Source organism: Vigna angularis, chromosome 3, assembly GCF_016808095.1.
Source record: "Vigna angularis cultivar LongXiaoDou No.4 chromosome 3, ASM1680809v1, whole genome shotgun sequence".
Classification (NCBI taxonomy): domain Eukaryota; kingdom Viridiplantae; phylum Streptophyta; class Magnoliopsida; order Fabales; family Fabaceae; genus Vigna; species Vigna angularis.
Genome location: NC_068972.1, coordinates 12,494,737 through 12,517,120, shown reverse-complemented (window position 1 = coordinate 12,517,120; position 22,384 = coordinate 12,494,737). Strand labels below are relative to the sequence as shown.

Below are 22,384 nucleotides of genomic sequence, written 5' to 3'. Positions count from 1 at the left end.
ATATATTGACAGGAGTTTAAGAATCAAAATCAAATTTTAAATTGATACTATTATCATATTAAACATAGCATACTACTAACCTATTATAATCTTATCTTAAGTTTGTTTTTATCTTTTAACCTTTTGTTAATTCACTATTTAACTTTAAGGTGTACAAAATATTACAAGTTTCACTGTCATTTTATCCTTATTGAAACACTCAAACATAAAAGATAAGTCATAAAATGTCAATTAAAGAAGGACAAAAGAAGTAACATTTTTTTAAGATAATTATAATGTAGTAAGAAACAAGACTTAAAAGTAGAACTCTTTAAACATTTGTAATTCTTAAACTAAAATGAAATTTTTTTCATTGATAATAAGTGTGTACTTTAATTAAAGTCAAACACTGAAAATATTTAGATATTTAAGAAAGCTAATTTCATTACTTATAATTAGATTGTTATATTAAAATTTTATTTTTGAATATATAATGCTATTTTTTAATATTATAGGCAAATTATCTTAATTTTTTACATTTTCATCTCAAAACCCCGTTGAAACTAAACCTGTAAAATAAAATAGTTTTCTCTATTTTCCCACCCGAAAAAAAATTCAAAATTATTCTGGCAGGTAAAAGAAAGGTTTGGTAATCAGCAATCACTCACTCACTCGCTCTCTCTCGACAGTTTCAGTTGGTACAGTGCGTGCACAGAACACGGACACAACAGATAAATACAACTCTACTGTTTTATTTTACCTCTTTTCATTTGTGTTTTCTTTTGTTTTCTCATTCATCTCTACCGTTTCGTTTTGTTTTCTTTGCCTCGCCCTCGTTCCTTTTTCAAACCTCGAAACCAAACAAGGGTTTTCTTTTCTTTCTTTTTATTTTTTTTCTTTAATTTCCCATTTCCTCCCTCCACTTCAGACTCCAATTTTCTCCTCTCCCAAATTCTTTCCTTCCTTGATTCTCACCAAAACCGTTTTTCCCTCTCATCTATTCAAATTTCCTGGAATTTGCAATTATGGAGCGTGTTTCAGAGAAGCCAAGCTGCAGGACCCTCTGTGTTCATCTTCTCCGGTACCCATGATTGTTTTTGGCTGAAAGTTGTTAACTTGGTTGCTGGGTTTTGGTAACCCAAGTGGTTGAAGAAGGGTGGGAGGAGGAATCGGAGTAATTGTTAAAAAAGTGGGGTTTAGGGTTTTTGGCGGGCTACGGAATTTGTGATTGAATTAGGGTTGTTGAGTGCATGAGAGGTAGAATTGTGCTGTGATGGATGTGGAGGAAACTGAGGAGTTTGTGTCTTTGGACACAGATTTGTTGCAGCTTCAGGAGGTGTCTCCTTTTGCACTGAAATCGAGTCATTGTGTTGTTGAGGAGCTATTCACGCAGTGGCTTTCGCTTCCGGATACTTGTCGCCTGGTACATATATACACACGTAGTTCATTTGAACTGAACCTCTTATGCTTTTCTATGAATCAATGAATGATTTTGGCTATTCACTTGACTAGTGGACATGGTGCAGAGATAGAGTTGTGTAGGGTTTTTTACCAGCAAATTGAGTGTTTTTCTTTTGTTGCATGGGGGTTTTAGTTAGCCAAATTGAATTAAAATGTGACCGAAGATGTTAAAAATCCAAAACAACTGTGAAGATAGACAACTTTTGTAATGGTAAAATACTAATCCTGATAATTAAGTCAGTTAATTCCTAACGACTTATCGTTCCAATCGTGCTGGAGATTGTGAATCCCTTGAGTCACGTGATTGTAATTTAACCGTTTACATTCATTTACTCTTCTCTACATGCTCTTTAGTGAATAACTTGTTTGAGCATTCCTTTTCTTCCTTTTAAAGTAGCTTTTTAGTGTACAATACTAACCTAGAGTTCATTGCCACTTGGAAGAGATTTCTGATTCTCTGATCTTGAAACGTTACTATCCAGTTTGGCTTTTATAATTTAAACATAATAAATGACCCTTTCCATCTCCCGCCAAGTGCCTTGATGGAACTTTTAGAGTCCAATGACCTAACCACAGGAGAGGTGACCTCCATTCCAATGTCTTGAGTTACAGTTCTTAAAATCGACAGATATTGTTATTTTGTGTTCAATTTAATCGCAATCTAAAAGAGGGTTCTAGTATAGGAATTATACAGCTCTCATGTTCATTGTCATCAAAATTGCATGCTGAGTCATAGAAATGTATGCTTTTATGCTTCAGTGGTGCCTGGATGTGTTTGCTGTGACATAAAATTCAGAAATGGGTAGAATTGCAGCACAGAATTGTAAACTTAGAAGAATTGTAGAGTTTCTTGATCTGCTTACTGTCAGGTTCAAAAGTGTTTTGCCGAATTTGGGCTTACACAAACCTAGGTCCATAAACGAGGTGCTCACTAACCCCAACAAGAAACCAATAAAAACCATTGCTTGTCTTCATCGACCTTGTCTCCCAAAACATGACTCTGCTGCTTCTACCACTCTTCACTGTTTCATCTGGCTCTGTTATGTCAGGCTGCAGTTCTTCCCCTGGTTTGTCTGATTCACTTTTTCTGGTTTGTTTCTCTTTCTGTTTGCTATTTGTGGCTAAGGAGTTGGACAATGTCGATCTCTGTATGATTTTAATTTGAATGATCTATATTTGAGGTCTAGGTGTTTCGTACTAGGAGTAGGCACTGCTTAAGTTGTTTTGTTCCGAGGTATGAGTTCCATATGAATTTATTTATTGACTTTCTTATGCTTGTGATTGTGAATTTAAGCTTAATTGAAAGAATGTATTTTAAAGGTATTTTTCTTAGTTATGTAAGTTTTGTGAATATGTATGGGTTTTATGAATCTTGAGAAATGTTATGCACGGTGATACATTCCACCATTTTATTCTGTTTCCCCTTTGTTTGAGCAGACTCTTGAATTTGTCTACCTTGCTTTTGGTGATGTGCTTTCATTTCTAGATCATACAATGAAGATTTGTAATGTTGTGGTTCTATTGACACTTTGTAGCTTGGCAGTCGTAGTTTATCATTTATAAGTCATCTTAAGCACTAGCTTTTACTGAATCTCTCTTTTATTTTAACAAACGTGAAAAGATAATGTTATTATGAGATTTTTGAAGTGATGTTGATGTCTTGGTTTTATGCCAGTTGTGTCCAATCGGGTGCATTTACTGCCATAATTTGATAATAGAATTAATTTAAATTGAATTATTCAAACGTTGCTAAAATATTAAGTTTTTATTGGGAGTTCATCTGGCCATTTGAGGAGGGTGCTATTCATACTTTCAGTTAAATTTAGATTTTTTAGGGACATGACACATTAAAGGAAGTTTGTGTCTTACCCTGTAGAAACATCACAAAATAATATTTATGAGCAATAACTAGAGTTGCTAAAGGAGGACGACCTGTGTCAATAACAATATGTTGAAAAATAAGTGTGTGTTTAGTTGTACCTTTGATTTTAAAAACTATTTTATAAAACAGCTTTCATAGAGTTCATAGAGTAGAAGTAGGGACAATGTAGAAGTACACGAAAGAACATGAGAATAGAAAACTAAATCAACTTAGAGATGCTGTTATAAAAACTTACAAAGATATTAGTTTAGAAAATGGTTTTCGAAAACTACTCTTACCAAACATGCTCTTTTCTTTATTTTGTTGCTTTTTAAAAAGAAACAAACAGGCTCAACCACTATAATGTTTGACCCCGTAACAATGTTGGATGTAATGATTACTGAAATATGACAGTTTTGCATGGTATTGACAAAGGAAATCTGAGAATTTGTTTTTTTTCCTTTCTTGCTCAATAGTAGGTTTAGGGGAAACATTTCTCTTTGTAATTTATTTTTTCATGTCATAAATCTATTGAGGAAAGTAAACCATGAGTCAACCGTGCAACCTGAAAATCAATTATTAGCCTGGCCTGGCCTGGATTAAGTGGTTAGGGAAATTTTGAGTAAATTGAGAATAAACTAAAAGCAGGAAAGGGCATTTTATTCTAGATGCATTAAATGATTCTCATTTAACTTTAAATAATTGTTGGAAGTCCCACATCAACTAGAGATAAAGACAATTTAGAATATATAAGTGGATGCAAACTTTACCTTACAAGCCGGTTTTGTGGGGTTGAGTTAGGCTTAAAGTCCACTTCTTAACATGATATCAGAGTCAGGTTAGAACCTATCCTAACGATATTTGTTGTTTATTGGGCATATTGTTCTACTCGCTATCGGACCGCTATCGGACCACTCATTAATGTCTAGTCTCACGCTCGAGATGTATATATAACTCAGCGTGAGGGAGGTGTGTTGGAAGTCCCACATCGACTAGAGATAAGGCCAATTTAGAATATATAAGTGGGTGCAAACCTAACCTTAGAAACCGGTTTTGTGGGGTTAAGTTAGGCTTAAATTCACTTCTTAAAAATAAATAAACGGAAGAAACATCTCATTAATTAGTTTAATAGCTAGGCTATAGATTAGAGTAACTAAGCTATGCAGTCAGAGTATAGATGTTGTATTCTATTTTTTAATTAGCATCTCCAAAACACCACCTTTATTGTTCTTTTCTAGCTATATTTTTATGTTACTTTCACTCGTCTGTTTAATTATTTTCATTGGTGCACTATGGAAACAGGTTAAGTCATTGCTTGCTGATGCAAAGGCAGGAGCTGGTTTGAGTGCACTGGAGAACTCAACAAGCACAAATTCTCTGTCAAGCAACTCTCTACCTTCCTTATTTCCTGCCGGGAGCACACCACCGCTTTCTCCGCGTAGTTCATCTGGTTCCCCACGCACCACAAAACAGAGGAATAGTCCTTCATTAGGATCTCCACTAAAATTAGTCAGTGAACCTGTAAGGGAGGTCATTCCACAGGTATTTGTTAGTATTGACCGATTCTTTATTTTTCCTCTATACTTCTGTTTTGGTTATACTAGAATAGAAAGAATCAATTAATTCCTTTTTTTATATTATATTATGCTTTCAGTTCTACTTCAAAAATGGTCGTCCACCACCAAATGAGATGAAAGAGCATTTTATGTATCAAATTGAAAGTCGGTTTTATGGCCATGTGAATGGTCTGCAATTACATGGTGAGAATTCCTTACTGAGAACATGGTATTTGTGAGTTAATTAGTTCTAAATTGTCAATTATGATAGTTATTGTGCAGAAATTTTTCAACTTTTGTTGTTAATTTGCAGAATTTAAGTCTGTTGCAAAAGAGCTCTGCAAACTTCCCTCATTTTTCTCCACTGCTCTTTTCAGAAAGATTGATGTCAATTTTACTGGAACCATAACAAGGTACCAACTCTCTTATTGTGTCATTTCATTTGAATATTTTATTGCATCAGATGAAATACTAAAGTTATTGAATGTCTGAACTCTAAATCTATCACAATGTCTGTGGGTTGTTTCATATATGCTAAGAAAAATTGGGCTGCCAGAGTTTTGCTGATAAAATGACCTTTTGAAAGTGGTTTACTTGCTGGATGTGGTTATGCTTTTTCGGGTTGTGCTTGAGACAGGGATTGAGTATTATGAAGTGTCTAAGTCCCTCGATGGAGGTGTTTGTTTAAGTGTTTGGTTCTCCTCCCTTAACTAGCTTGTAAGGTAGGGCTTTTCAAGTGCTTGAGTGCATGGCATAACTGGTTGCCAGTCTCAGAATAAGCTACTTTTGGAGGTGTCTGGTCTCAAGGGCCGTGCTATGATAGGATTTTGGGTATTCGGAAGGTGCCTAAGTCTCACACGGTTAATTTGAAATGCCTAATAGCATATTTAAGTGTTGGGTTCTTTCTTAGCAACTAGCTTTAAAGGGAGCTTGCCCCAAATGCTTTAATCAATCTGTTTAGTGAAACTTCCATTTTTTCTCTCAAATGAAGGAAAAATATAGTAACCTTAGATAAAACCACTTATATTCTAAACCAGTTTATTTATACTGGATGGCAATTATTTGTGCTTCGATGACCCTGATAAAGAAGTACCTTGGTTGGTAATTTGACTACTTTTCTGGTTGATGATTTTAGAATTCGTTTTTGGAGGACTCACTTAACTAGATTCACATTATGTTGTTTGAATTCAATTTAGAAGGGCCCTTTTATTTTGAAGTTGACTAGAATTGATTTTGATAGAATTAATTTTAAACTGCCGACATAATTAGGATGTATGTTCAAATCGTTCTCAGCTGTAAATATATATTGGAATGTATAATTTTCTGGTCTATTTCTGTATTTGTGTTCACTGTTACTGTTTCTGTGACGAAGATGGAAGAAATTATTACCTCTTGTAACTCATGAGTTACTTATGAGTTTGACGATTTTATTTATTGACTTTCTTTACATATAATTATGAATTCAAGCTTGATTAAGTATTTGATGTCTATTATAAAAGGATTTTTCTCTTATTTATGCTATGATCGGTTACAATACCAGTAGTGGATACGACAGGGGGATTTATCTCATGTAAAATATAGCATACAATACATTTGGAATATGTATGTGAGCTTATATATAATTCAAAAAATGAAATAAATGCTTTTGTAATCTTTTTAAAAACCATTCTAAAATTGCAATACTATTATCCAAATTGAACATACTAAATATCCGAAACTAAATTGTATATATAAACTAGCAATGACACCTAGTCTTTAACATTGCTAAATATAAAATAAAAATTGTAAATCACTACTTATTACCTGTTGCCTAAAAATAGGAATAGTATCAATTTCATCCCCTCCTTGAGCATCATATGTAAATAAGAGAATTTCTATATATATGGTTCATCAGGAGATAATCCTGCCAGTGTAAGGTTTCCAACCTTATCAAAATATTGCCTTTATTTAAAAATAAATAATAAAAAAGAATGTGTTGAAAATGCTACATTGACTAGAGATTTGACTAAATTATACCATGTAAGTGGGACAAACCTCATCTTAGAGTTCAGTTTCTAAAATGATATCAAAGCTTATCCTAGTAAGATTTATTGGATCTATCTCATACTAGTTATCAGACTACCCACAAATATCCAGTCTCAAGTTTGATATGTTTAGTCCTAACTGTGAGAGAGGGTGTGTTGAAGATCATATTGACTAGATATATGACTAAATTATAGTATATAAGTTAGTTTTATGAGGTTGAGTTAGATTTCAAATCTATTTTTTAAGAGAGTGAATAAAAAATAATATCCTATATTTAAAGGAAAAAAAATATCAGAGGAAGAAGACAAAAGAAGTGACAGAATGCACTCCCCATAAAATCTGACAAGAAAAAAAAAATGAATATAAGCACCACATTAAATAGTTTTCAGAAGAATAAGAAATTGAGCACAGGCACCCCTTCATCTAGTTTTCATGACTGCACCACTTTAAATAATTTTCATTTGCTGCACCGTGTAACAGAAAATTGAAAGTGACATTTTAAAACATTTTTGAGATATGGGAAACACAGTTGTTCATTTGTTCAAGACCGATGTTTATTGTGCTTCTGCAAACATTTGATAGTTGCTTAGTCAATGTTATTTATTTCATAGCGCTAACTAGTTATGAAGGAGCAAATGCCTTCCCTATTAGATATCAGTTGGGCATAAAATTGAATGTGCTTATAAGATATGTTTGATTGTTGTCCAGTGTTTTACATTTTTATTTATTCTTTTGAGATGACTCACATAATTATTTTTAAAATGTAGCTGGAATTGATATCGCCCTCCCTTTTTCATTATGATTCTTGCTTTTCTGTAAAATGTCTATTATCTTAATGGATCATGACTGACTTTCCTAGAGAAATTGAATGTTCATAATTTACTATGTTGCTGTTTGGGACATTTCGTATTGGTGGTACTGCCTGTTGAACTAATTTCTCAATTTCATGACATATATTTGTAGGGATCAATTTATAGACTATTGGATTCGGGGCAATATGTTAGCTATGGATTTAACCACACAAATATATACCATACTGAAGCAACCATATCGAACATACCTTGCACAGGTTTGCTTTCTTTTGTACGCTGTCATTTATGTAGTCCAATGTGCTATTGCTACTTTCGGTCTCTCATCATGAACTATATGGGGCTTTAAATTAAATATTAAAATTGCATTTGGATTTTCTATTTTGATTGTAGGATGATTTCAAACCTGTCCTGAGGGAACTATTGTCCACTCATCCTGGATTGGAATTTTTGCAAAGCACGCCTGAATTTCAGGAAAGATATGGTACGGTCATCTGAATTAGATAGTGTCTTTATTTCTTAAAATTTTAGTTAAATCAATAGATATCATAGTCACTAGTCTCACCTAAATTTTATGAAGGGCATTTAATTCTGATGGCATGGTTGGATTGTCTGTTTTTAGTTTGTTGTTTTGGGGCTAATTTCTTAGTGAAAGTCTGGGAATAGTAAAAATCTCCATTTAAGATATGATTTCCTTTAATTTCCCCCCACTTTTTTCATTTAAAGTGGGCATGCTAGAATGCAGGCTCTTTGACATTCTACTTGTAAAAGAGTCATGATGGAGCGCATTCTTTATCCTCCTTTGAAATTGGAAATCTGAGTAAAAATACCATTACATCATACTAGAGCACTAGCAGAGCAGTACCCTCACTTTAATAAATCAACAATCCACATAAAATAACAACTCACTAGCCACCAATCTGGAATTTGTCCAACATGTTCAAAAACTGCAGAGACAAACTAAACAAACCCTGGATTCAACCTAGTTAAAATAAAAGAAAGGCATAGGTTGAATTCTTAACGTGTATAGAGCACATTGGGTTATGCATTTATAAATAAGAAAATACAAAGAGACGGGCCTAAGCCCATTACATCTAACAAACCTAAAACACCATCGTGTCCAAAGGTGTTTGATATTTGTATTTTGTTTTGAATCAGGCAATTTTCCATCTTGTAGAGTCTAAGGAGAGGGTATTTGACCTTTTTAAAGCTATTCATGAATTTTGTTTGTTATTTATTAGTTCATTTCACTGTAGCTGGTGGTGTCTTGGTTTCCTTTGAGAAACCAGCTCCAGCTAGCATCTACAGAGGAAGAGCAAGAAAAGGATGGCTTTAAATTGTATATCACTGCCTAATTTAAAAGATTGGACTCTGTTTGTCTGTGTATATATTCAAATATAAACTCTGGTTGCAGGATCATATCAGCATAAGTCTGACCTGTGTGGTTCACTAATATGACAAAAAAACATCTTATTCTGAACACATTGATAATGGGGTTAATTATACAGTATCCATAAACAAAAAATATTATACCCATACATACATGATGTCTCTTTAGGTCTGATTTTTTTTTTTCTAGTTTCTTTTTTTGGTTACTGTATCAACTTCATGTGTAGTTTTTCTTAATTCATTATGAGGATATGATCTTCTGCTAATTATATTAAGTTATAATGTATCAACTTCGGTTGGTATAAGTGGAAGGGGCTTGGATAGAGCCATCAAAAAGGTCCAAACGCATGGGGCAACCCTGTCCAAGATGTGTTCCAGCTAGGCATGGAATGAAATCTTTCAACAATGGGTCAAAATATTGAACCCAACCCACTTAGATTGAACATGTGATATAGTCGGGTTGACCCATTTAAAAAAATTCACTAATTGCAAAGATAATGTTAAATTGAAATTTTAATTCTCCAATTTCTTAATTGCGGAATCTTAATTTTCGTGTATCTTGTTTTGTTAAATACATAAAAAATTAAATAGTAGATTTTTTAATTTTTCATTTTAAAAATGACTTTTTAAAATTTAGTTAGTTGGACCCACCTGAACTGGACTAATATTTTTCAGTTTACATTTTAAGTGAGCTAGGTTGGGCCAACTACTTTGTAAAGTGGGCCAGGGTAAGCAGGCTAGCCTGTGTCGACAGCTATCAGCTTAGTTCCCTTAAGCATGCTGTCTCAGTTCAATCCCAAAAAATATAACTTGGAAGGGTGCTCTTGGGAAAATAAATATCAATTAGTAACATATATATAACTTGGGGTTTTAACTTTCAAGAGTGTATATTCTAGGTGGGTTGTCATCATAATATAATTAGTACAATCAACTTACCATATTAGATATATTACGTCTCAGGAATTTTTGTCTCACTGAGCTTCAACTAATGAATTTCAATTCTTTTAACATATTCTTGTATTTAAGGTTCCTTTTCTACATTTGTTATCTAGAAGTTCTCAGGCTATTTCTCACTGCTGTGCTATGTGTTTTTTAAAACAGCTGAGACTGTCATACATAGAATATTTTACTACATGAATAGGTCAGGAAATGGCCGACTTACACTGAGAGAATTGAAACGTGGGAACCTAATTGATGCAATGCTTCATGTAGACGAGGAAGAGGACATTAACAAAGTGCTGAGGTAAAGGCTTTTTAGCTGAAAAATCACTAGATGTTCTATTGGAGGCATACCCTTGTTCTAGAAGTTTCCTTCTTTTGTTTATTGGCATGAACTCCTATAGAATAGTGCTTATACCCTGAAAAAGTTGTCATACTCCTTATAGCTATTGAATTCAATGGATTGTTTTATCCCTGTTACTTGTTTTCTGAAGGGCTGGCTAAGGCACTGGAACAAGTAAAATTTAAGGGTCGGTTTACTTAAAAGAATGTTTTTCTGTTATCATTTCTTGCTTTAACTTTTAATTAGAAAAGGAAAGCTTAGAAGAGCTAGTGAGAGACAATATAGACATTTCAGGTTGAAGAACAACTGAACAAGCAATTGCCTCAAGCTTATGTCTCAAATCTCAATTTATACTAACTAGTGGAAAAAGAACCCAGAAATATTTGATCATGCTTATTTAATCATTTTTGGTTTATGCTTCGATATAAATGAACTGCTGGAGGAATAATGCAGGAATGTTTAACCACCCTAATCCTAATTAATTATCAATTCCCTCCCAAATCCATCACCCAAATTGTGGTCCTTAATTTTAGGGCTCAAGACTTTCTTAAAACCTCACAAGCAAAACACCAAAGATAAATGAAAGAACATAGCTTGAAAGAATTCAAGGTCAGAAGAGAAGTCTGGGAGCAAATGGAGATTCTCTGAATTTGGAATCTGATGAGTTATTATTGCGTTTCTTGGTTAGCTAGATCTGAATATATTAATTGAATTGAACAATAGAACAGTAAACATCCTGACAGATCTATCCCATATCATTATTGGATGCAAAGAAGCAACCTTTAATATGTGGGCAACTTCCTTTATTCTTACATGTGTTTGGTCGATGTTCAGTCTTGAGAAATTTTATCCCAAAGATATTGTAAATTCATATTTGGCTTTCATTTTCAATTTAGTTATCTCTGTAGAATTCAGTTTTGTTTTTTTTTTTTTTTTTTTTTTGTATTTGCTTCATTAATTCCCTTATGGAATTTCAGGTACTTCTCATATGAGCACTTTTATGTCATTTACTGCAAGTTTTGGGAGCTCGACACAGATCATGACTTTTTCATTGATAGAGAGAATCTTATTAAATATGGGAACCATTCTCTTACCTATCGGATTGTTGATAGAATTTTTTCCCAGGTCTGTATAAATTTTTCGCTTTTGCCAATGTGACAAGTTCAGTTCTGCTCTACTGTGTATCGGATTGTTGATAGAATTGATAGTGTGTTTGGAGCAAAAAAATTATGAATTGATTTGATTTATAAATTAATTTTTCCCTTGTTCGATGCTACCCACTGTGAATATTCTGGGGCAATAAAGTAAATTACTTAAATGAAATGAGTTCCATTCTTTTTTCAGGTATCCTAAATGTGGAATTTGATTTGCAAATCATTTCAATTTTTCCATGATAATTACTTTAAAACGAGAGAACTGATTACTAATCTTTTGTTGTATTTTAACATATTTTAGGGTAATAAAGTAAATTACTTGAATGAAATGAGTTCCATTCATTTTTAAGGTATCCCAAATGTGGAATTTAATTTAATTAATCATTTCAATTTTTTTACCTGATAATGATTTCCAAGCAAGAGAACTGATTACTTAAAATCGTTTTTGTATTTTAACACATATTTCCTCTCATATATGCTTTAAACTGTTCTAGGTTCCAAGGAAATTTACCAGTAAAGTTGAAGGGAAGATGAACTACGAAGATTTTGTTTATTTTATACTTGCGGAGGAAGATAAGTCATCCGAACCTAGTCTAGAATACTGGTATTCTTCCCACCCATCTTAAATACTGAAGATACTTTTAGCAACAATAGAAATTACGTCTTGACTAATATGACAGGTTGGATCATAAAATGAATGCAAGTTATTTTCTTCATTGTTTTACTTTGAAAATTTTCTAATAATATTATAATAATATGGATAAACATTATATCTGTTTTTTTTACCATTTACCTGTCTTGTGCTAAAACTTTCTTTAATACAGACATCTTGAATAGGTATTTCATTGGTTGTCTTTTCTGTTAGCCTTCATTTGCATCCCACGAAATTGGGACTGCAAAGACAAGAGAAAAGTGAGGGGAGGTCACCGGTTTTCTTATGAAGAAGGGGGTGGAAAGTTGGAAATGTCAATCAGGAAATAATTTGTTTCCTTAAATATTTTGATATGATTTTCTAAGAATAAGTTGGGCAATTCATAGATTGATTTGTGTTAATCAAGAATTAATTTGTCTCTTTAAATATTTTGATATAATTTCCTAATAATAAGTTAAGCAATTCATAGATTGATTTGTTCTTCCTAATTTTAGAGTATAGGATATTTTGTAATAATGAGTAATAATTATTGTAAATATTTGTAACATTATTTATAGTAAAAATAACAATACTGAAAGGCATCAAACCATCTTTCATATCAGGAAAATTAAAGAAGAGTGTGTGAGAAACTTTATGCCCAAATGTAGGATGAAATAAGTGGAAAGTTGAATAGCATCACGTAATTGATTATGTTGTGTTTTTCTACCACTTTTCACGTTAAAAATCACCCTATAATTGATTGTGAAGACCACAAAATTGATTATGGAGTGACATATATGCAATCATTTTTTTTCCAAATTTTTAAATATAATAAATAAAATAATAATAGTATGTAAATAAAAAAGGTTATAATAAAAATACTTTAATGTATTTTTTCTTCATTTACTTTAATCTAAACTGCTTTCATTTCCACTCATTTCTGACCTCTTTCTCTTCCTTTTTTCTCATTCCACTCCCTCACTTTTCTTCATACCATTCTCTTAAATTTAGAAAAATTGAATGATTGCATTGTTGTGAGATACATTAGATTTATATACACCCATAGACATCAGCATGCTTACTATTTTTTGGGAAATAGGGATAACTTACTTGGAGGACAAATCCATGTGATTATGGGATTGTTTCTAAATATACAAGTCCAGTATCCATAGAAAAATACAAGGCTACTATAAAACTTCCTAAATTGCAAGGAGCAACACATTTTAACACTCCCCCTTAAATTAGTGAATATATGCTCTGCAGTCCCAACTTGGATTTAATTCATTTGAAGCTTTTGCCGTTCAGTCCCTTGATAATTATATTCGCAAGTTGGCTTTGAGTGGACACATGTGCAAATTAAGCCACTTTCTAGCTTTTCTATGGTAAAGATTCTTTCCACCTCGGTATGTCTAGTTCTATTATATTGCACCAGGTTGTGGGCTATATTCAAATCTTCCAGTAAGATGCACAACCACAAACGTTCATATTTTTTGGGACATTACCCGAAATCTTGCTTCAGCACTAGATTTGGCCACCACACTATTTGTTTCTCTTCCAAGTGACTGGGTTTCCATCAAGGAGGGTGTAATATCCAGTAATTGATCTTCTATTCACGTTTGACCCCCCATAATCAACATTCATATATGCCTTAAGATTTACACTATTATTTCATGTGAACAAAATACCTCTTCTTGGCAACTGGACAATTCTAAAGGCAGCTAGTAACTGTGTTTCCTTTGGTTGATGCATAATTCGGTATGCTCACTATAAAGGCAATGTCTGGCCTAGTGTGGGATAAGTACTTGAGTTTGTTCACAAGTCATTGATACTTTTCCTTGTCCTCAATAACATCCTGCTCCACACTTCATAACTTTGTATTTGTATGAATTGGTGTATTTGTTCTGCATTGTTTTTTACCTGTTTCTTTTAGCAAGTCAATAATTTAACTTTAGTATTCGTTTTAAGATTATTGGAACTTACTGCTTACTAAAGGTTTTTGAGTGTTCAATATATTTCTACGTTGTAAATTCAGTATCTCAGTAACAATTTTAGAAGTTAACTTGCTGCAATTTTTGTCACTTTTCCTCAAATTTTTAAGTGAAACTTATGATTTTTTTTTTTTAATTCTTGTAGGTTCAAATGCATTGATTTGGATGGAAATGGAGTGCTGACACCAAATGAAATGCAGTTCTTTTATGAGGAGCAGTTGCATCGGATGGAGTGCATGGCCCAAGAGCCCGTGCTTTTTGAAGATATATTGTGTCAGATTGTAGATATGATTGGACCAGAGGTTTCTCTTTGTTCTTATCTTGCATCGTTGCTCTTTTTACTTGTTTTTTGTTTTATTCCTGTGCAGTATATATACCAAGTGGTAACTGTCCTACTTTTGCAGAATGAGGGATATATCACATTACGAGATGTTAAAGGAAGCAAACTTTCTGGAAATGTTTTCAACATTCTTTTCAATCTCAACAAATTTATTGCTTTCGAGACTCGTGATCCGTTTCTCATACGGCAGGTAGAATTAAGTTTGAGATCCTATATTGCTGACATGAAGGCTTTAGTAATGTTGGTTACATCTAATAACGAGTTTTGTTTAGGAACGTGAGGATCCAAATTTGACTGAATGGGATCGATTTGCACATAGAGAGTATATTAGGCTTTCCATGGAAGAAGATGGTGAAGATATGTCAAATGCAAGTGGAGATGTCTGGGAAGAATCACTTGAAGCCCCTTTCTGAGGTTTAATTAGGTAGGTGGTTACAGCCATATATTTATTTAATAAGTTGGTTTAGTTTGCACGAGGATGCAACTCATATTTTACCCCATTATTACATAAACCTTGGTTAATAGTGAAAACTCAGTATTATTATTATTATAAAAGTTTTCTTGTCAACATTTATGTTGTCAATGTCAAATTCATGAATCTATGTGACTAAGGTAATACCCCAACTTGCGAAGGTAAAGTTGTGTCAGTCTTCTACCCTGTCATTTACAGCTTGAAAATTTAACAAAGTAGGCCTTTCAAAATAATATTGGAGCATCTGACTCAGTTGAAAACATGAGAAGATATGTTGGAAATATAAAAAAAATTCTGGGACTACTTTGGATTGTATTCTAAATCTTAATAAACATAACATAGAATATCATCATAACAGTGGAAATACATTTGGTTTTAGGCCTAAACAGACATCATGATAAATGCAGGTGAATCGAAGGCGATATATTCTGGCCCCTGAACATGACATGACGGTAAATGTCTACTAATAGTGTGCTGTGCTCTAGAGAGAACTCCCCCTGATATCTGTTTTAGTAAGAAACTAAGAATAGTAAGCGCCTTCAACAGGGTACGAGCACGTGCAGATTTGTTGTTCTTGTTCATATTCACATTTCTTAGAATTATCTTATCAAATTAAATTTCTGTAAAAAAATCATGGAGTTTTTTTTCTTCAGTTTTTTGTTTCCTTGTTTTTTTTTTTACAAATTTTATCACCGTTCAATTGTATTAAACTTTCAAGGTTTTTCTTGTTATACAGTGAAGAGAAAGTGTCATATCCTTTAACTAAGGATCTGCAGTGCTGTTTTTATTTTATTTTTTCTTTTAAAGAAATTTATCGTTTTTGTTGAGAAAGATTTATTAACTCAGCTTGATTCTTTATTAAAACAGATTTTGGCAATTATTGGATAAATTATTTACTATTCTTAGAGTACGTATTTTGGATTGGATTTAGTTGATAATTAGACTCTGTTTAATATCAGTAATATCCACAACGTGATCATCCATGCATCATGTACATACATAATTCCTTTTCAAATTTTACATTATTACGCCGACAAGGCACAATGTGGAATCGGTACCAACACTGCGTAATTTTAGCGTTCCACGTGCAAATGCTATTAGTAGCATTTGAGTGATTTCTCTACATTCTGTTTACCACAAACCAAGGAATCAGTAGCACAATAAAGTGACTTTCTACCATTTCCAGAAAAACGCCACTGCCAGTGAAAGCGACGAAAACATCGAAAATGATGGCTCCTGAAAGGTGTGTTTTGGCGGCACTTAGCGTTGCAGCGTTGTTTGGAGTTGTATGTGGATGTGAGAATTGCCCTCCAATGATGAACTTGACTAGTAATAGCATTGGTGGTGGTGTTCGCTGTGCTCCTCCATCAACGGCCCACGTGACACGCTCAAACTTGCGGCGTGTTCGGGTTTTCTAAACGGGTGGATGAACTTTTCGACGGGTATGCCCGCAAGGGCACATTGTTGCGCTGTGATCGATGGTTTTGCAGACTTTGAAATTGCAGTGTGCCTTTGCACTGCACTCAAAGCAAACATTTTGGGCTTCAACCTCAACATTCCCATCTCCTTTACCAAGCTTATCAACACTTGCTCAAAGAATGTCCCAAAGGGTTTTGTATGCACATGATTCACACACATCCAACAACCCTAACTCCATCTTCTTTCCCTTCCATTCTTCTTTTCCCTTTTTTTACTACTTCTTTCAGTTGTTTCATAAATTACGTCAGGATTAATATAGACCTATTTTTCTCCCCCTTCCTGTTGCTTTTGTTATTTATTGGAAATGTTATTAGCACAACAAATTCACAAGTTAACTTCCTCATTGTCTTAATTCTCCTAGTCATATAAGGAAAATATATATATATATATATATATATATATATATATATATATATATATATATATATATATATATATATATATATAATATTATTACCAACTTATGATAACGAGAAAGATATAATTACATGATGATACATATATAGTTAACTTTTTAAATATGTTTATAGTTCCAAAAATGGGTACATTCTAATATTGATTTCCGTGAAGTTTTTTTTATCATTTCAAATTTAAAATCACTAATTTTACCATTAAATATTTATTAAAGAATTTGAAATTTTTATTCCATGGCATTTCGTACTCTTTTTAGGAGAATGTTTTGGAAGTTTGTAGATATTCTTGTAGGGTATAGTTGGTTGTTCTAGCACCGTCAGGAACTGAAGTGAACCCACCAATGGCATTTTGGCGTTATGATTTTACATCTATGCTTTATTTGGTGTATCATATATTCACTCATATTCTAATATCTCATGCTATATTTGACTTATTTTCTGTGTGAATGTGCTGACTTAATTTTTATTTGTTTTATTTATTGATTACTAATTTTGTTTTAATAAAAAAAAATTAAGTGATGCATCAGACGTTAACATGCAAACTCTAATCGCGCCACCACCAAAGATCCATAGCAAAGCCCTAAATCACGAACTAGGACGCGCACTCAAATCACAGAACCACAACGAGATTTTCTCTAAAATAAAACCTTAGCAGCCACCATTATAGTGTCATCTTCGACCACTGCAAGCCACCACCTCATAAACACAACTCAATGCGAGCAATCAACCATCATAGCAATGTCAACGTCACGTCATCACAAACGTGAAAACGCGACGAACCACACACATTGCTGCTCATCCATCGTGCCACCATCACCATTTGAAAACACGAAACCCTAAATAACAGTATCACTGCAAAATCAAAGATGAATATAAGTTTTTTAACAACATATAAGTAGATGATTTTCTTCGAATAACCTTTTACTGATTCAATTAAATCCAACTCCGTACACAACGGGTCACATAAGTAAAAACCGCACGCTCATTCAAATGCTTTTACTATGTACACTTTTCTACTAACAATTTAGAATCTCCCATGAAAAATAATCAAATTGAAATTTAACACAATCAGAATTACATTGAAAATCCAAAAAGAAAAAAATAAGTTTAACATTGAACAAAGTGAATGCAAATAGGAATCCAAAGAATGTTTAATTTTTTTTTATCTTAATACCAATCCAATCTAACTCACTCTTATATAATTATATTATATTAGCAAAATAAGGTCAAAATTTTTAAATATTTTTTCAATTATAGTTTTTAAGTATATCATAATTATAAAATAATATAATTTTTACAAAGATTAATTCAGAACTTTAAGTCAATAAGTCTGATTTGTCCAAAATAATTTATATATAAAAATAAAAATAACACAATTTATCTATAATTAAGGATGACAAAACAAATCAACTCGCTAATTCATTAAAAAAAATACATAAAAGACTGAATATTTTATTTTAGGTTTAAACCCTTTAGTTGTCTCTATTTATGTGGGTTTTTCCCAATTTGATCCCCGACTTATTAGAATCCCCAATTGAGTCCTTACAAGTGCTAATTTGAGTCAATTGAGCCTCTGCCGTTAAATTTAGTTAACGGAGTTAAGTTTATGCACAAATGGGAGGGTGATGTGTCAATTTTTGAACATGTGGCATGGTGAGAGTTGAAACGTGAAATTTGGCAACTTGTAAAATTATAATAATATGAATTTCTGAAAAGCCAAATTCTTCATCTTCTCCAAACAGCCAAATTCTCCAAAACCTCCCGAACGATCTGAACCACTAAATCCCCCAAAATCATCTGGATGACTAAACCTAGACCCACCGGATGATCGACCAAATCCACTATTATTGTAGCCACCAGAACGGCCAAACCCAGAACCACGGCCAAAACCCGTGTCACCATAACGTCGATCCCTAGTTCCTCCGAAAGAGCCAAACTGCCCACCACCCATGCCAACTGTGTCCATGGATGCACTATCAACAACTATCCTTGGTAGCTGAAAAATATGAATACAGGAACAGAAAACAATCAATAAATAATTATATAAATAAAAAATACCAAACTTTAAAATGTAATTAGCATATTAGTTAGAACACTGGAAAACAGTAATAATAACTAAGGGATAATAGGTCCCTGGCTGTTTAGATATATTGAATAGAGAAAAATTCAGATTGATTTTATCAATTTCCAGGGCAATCTGACTCGCAAACTAATCATAAACAGGTTCAGATCAAATTGTGCATAGGAAGGATGGGATTTTAGGCAGCAGGAATATATGCTTCCTTAATAGTGTAGCCTCAATCTCAATGACCAGAAAATTAGTAATTAAAAAGGTACAACTTCCAGTGCAAAAGATAGACAAAATTCAATAAGATGCCATCAAAGGATATCACCTCTGTAAATCTACTTCTCACATCACGCTCAATAAGCCTCACAGCCCATATCTACTTACCAACACGACCTGTCCGTCCAGATCTATGAACAAATATTTTTGAAGAATTGGGAAGATCATAATGTATTACCTATAGCAGGAAAGCAAGTAAAAAAAATCAATTCTAATCTAAATTTGGGATTCAATTTGGAAGATGAGCGAAGTCGCAATTTAGGGTTTCTGGTGCGAAGAGATTTGAGGTTTTCTGTGTTTCAGGTTTTGTAGGTTGCAAGGAAGTGTTTCGCGATAAAGGAGATGAAGCGAGGAGCTTCGTTTTGCAGTGGTGCTCATGGTGACGTTGTGATTTTAGAGCTTTTGCGCTACAAGTTTTGAGATTTCATGATGACTCTGACGAAACTCGCGATGGCTTCTTCTTACGGTGGCGTGAGGGTTTGCGTTGGTGGTGGGGGACGAGCATCGCTGGCACTATGAAGGATTTGACATCAGCATGCCACGTTTCAAAAAATTACACATCAACCTCCCACCTGTACAAAAACTTAACCCCGTTAACTAAATTTTAACGGTAGTGACTCAATTGACTCAAATTAGCACTTTTAAGGACTCAATTGGGGATTCTAATAAGTCGGAGATCAAACTGGAAAAAACTCACATAAATAGGGACAACTAAAGGGTTTAAGCCTTTATTTTATTAGTTAGTCTGCTTAGGTCCACCTTGCATGTTAATGATAGGGCAAGATAAGTTGGCACACATAACCCACAATAACAAAAGTACATAACTAATAACAAAAATTCAATATATTTTAAACCATAAGTCAATTAAAACTATTTTATTTTCTTTTATTTTGTTATTTCATCACTTCATATTTGAATATTTAAGACAATGCATTTAGCATTTGTTACATATAGTATTTTAGTAGTTTATATAATAATTTATATTTATATTTTAATATTTTCAAAAGATTTATCTTTGATATATTTATTTAATATAGATGTTAATTTTATGTTTAGTTAAATTATTTTAATTTTTATCATTAATGATAGACTCATGGGTGCAATAAAAATACAAACATTAAAAAAAACTTAATTCTTAATTTGGTCTCTAATTTCAATCAAATTTTTAAAAATATTTGCAGTTATTGATTTTTCTAATTTAGTTCTTCAGTGTTTTTAAAGACATCCAATTTGATTTTTTTAACTATGTTATTAGTCCTTTAACTTTCAACCATTATTTCTCTTCTCTATCTATGAAGATTGTAACATCCTAATTTAGTAATATAAAACTATTAAAATGAACATTACATAGATAATGATAGAACAAAACTACAGTTTTACGAAGAATAAAATTCTTCACCTGAAGAACAAAAGTACCACCTACACTACAAGCTTCACTCCCAACCTCCTGCTGAGACAACTGAAAGATTGTATCCCTAAGCTCACACCATTAAGGTGATCATCGCAAAAAAGAAACAACAAACAAACACAGACTACATAAATGCAAGGGTAAGCTAGTTTAAATAAAAGAAAACTATTATATTTATCAACTATATTTTATACAAATCATATACAGTCATTTTCAACATATAATACTTGATGCATGATACTATACTGACTTTGACCGTCCGGACTTAGAATGATTGCCAAGCTATGGCGGGTCGTGCACTCGTGATGGCTTCTAATACTGCTTTGCAAAGCCATTGTCAATGGGTTTCACCCTACCACACTCACGAGGTTAGTCCGTTATCACTCACCTTGGATCATACTGGAAGCACCCAAGACTAGGACCTCCTACTACTCCTCACGACATGGATCAATCTTCTCTACGTGAGAGTGAAAGACGATTGGAGTTTCAAGATAACCCCCAAGACTGAGCTTGCTGCAATCATTCTAGACTTACATAGGGCCTCAACGAGAGAATTCACTTTGGATCACAACATAGGGCACCACTATATACCCTCTCCTTGAGGATGATGGAATTACGTCCATCAACCATAATTTAAAATCACATACTTTGACTTTGGAACATAACTCATAACGTAATCAATCATATACTGTAAGACAAACTCAAACATACTTCATATTGCAGTCAACAAGTCATTCAGATCAACTTAAGACTAAAAAGAAAAGAGTGAACTAAAACCTGGACTATTCGCTCAGTCTCGCATAGCGAATCCAGAGATTTCTCGCACAGCGACTCATCTCGCTGTGCGAATAAAACTCCCAGTGATATTAGACCCCAACCCCTCGCATAACGTCCCAAATTCGTATACGAAAGTCTAAACAGTGGTCCAGACCCCCCGAACACTCGCTATGCGCCACCTTTCGCTATTCGAATTAATTTGACAATGACCCCAGACCACCTCTAGTCGCTCAGCTAAATGATTCGTTGTGCGAATCATCAAACAGAGAGCAAACCCCATAACCATTTGCACATCGCACCCTCTCGCTGTGCGAGTTACTCAAACACAGAACAACTCACCAAGACCATTCACTGTGCGAATCCATTCGCAAAGGAGCCTACATAATTCTGCAACACGAATTCTACAAAATTAAGCAACTCCACCCAAGTTTACCAATTCTAACTATATTTTTCCCAACTTCTAACACTCCTAAATTGTGTTATATACCTAATTATACTTGACTAAACGATTCTAAACCTTCCTAACATCAATCTAAAGTGTTTATGGATCAATTCCTACTATAGAACATCAAATTTATCAACTTAAGGACCCAAATCACAATCTACCACTTTGAACATGTTTTTGACCATTTTGATGACTGAAACAAGTCACACTTGACTTACCAAAGCTATCCCAATAGACCAAAACAACAGCTTCAAAATCTCATTTTCACTACTCCACTTCCTCATAATGACTTAAACAAAGACAAACTACTACCATTCATAATCAATCAACCTCAGTACAACTTTCCTCTCACAGATTCCCAACCTTTTATACCACCAAAACTGATCAATTCATAATTCAAAACAGTCCAGAATATCAATTCATGCAATTACATTCAAAATCATCAATTCACATATTGTTCATATACCACAAAACATCATTTCAATTCAAATAACTCAAGGATCATCTTTTTCATAAACATACACAAGAAATTAGACAAATTAAAGAAATTTCCTAGCTTCCCTTACCTGAG

General features: G+C 33.4%; 1 protein-coding gene across 1 annotated transcript; it reads left to right on the top strand.

Moving 5' to 3' along the window:
* Positions 1-684: 684 nt before the first annotated feature.
* LOC108326186 (serine/threonine protein phosphatase 2A regulatory subunit B''beta) lies at positions 685-15,739 on the top strand. The gene is made up of 13 exons (XM_017559520.2): positions 685-1,402; positions 4,604-4,843; positions 4,956-5,061; positions 5,171-5,270; positions 7,846-7,951; positions 8,085-8,175; positions 10,182-10,323; positions 11,340-11,487; positions 12,011-12,120; positions 14,281-14,437; positions 14,540-14,665; positions 14,748-14,899; positions 15,355-15,739. The coding sequence occupies exons 1-12, from the start codon at positions 1,253-1,255 to the stop codon at positions 14,886-14,888; spliced, it is 1,617 nt and encodes a 538-aa protein (XP_017415009.1). The 5' UTR covers positions 685-1,252; the 3' UTR covers positions 14,889-14,899; positions 15,355-15,739.
* Positions 15,740-22,384: the final 6,645 nt, after the last annotated feature.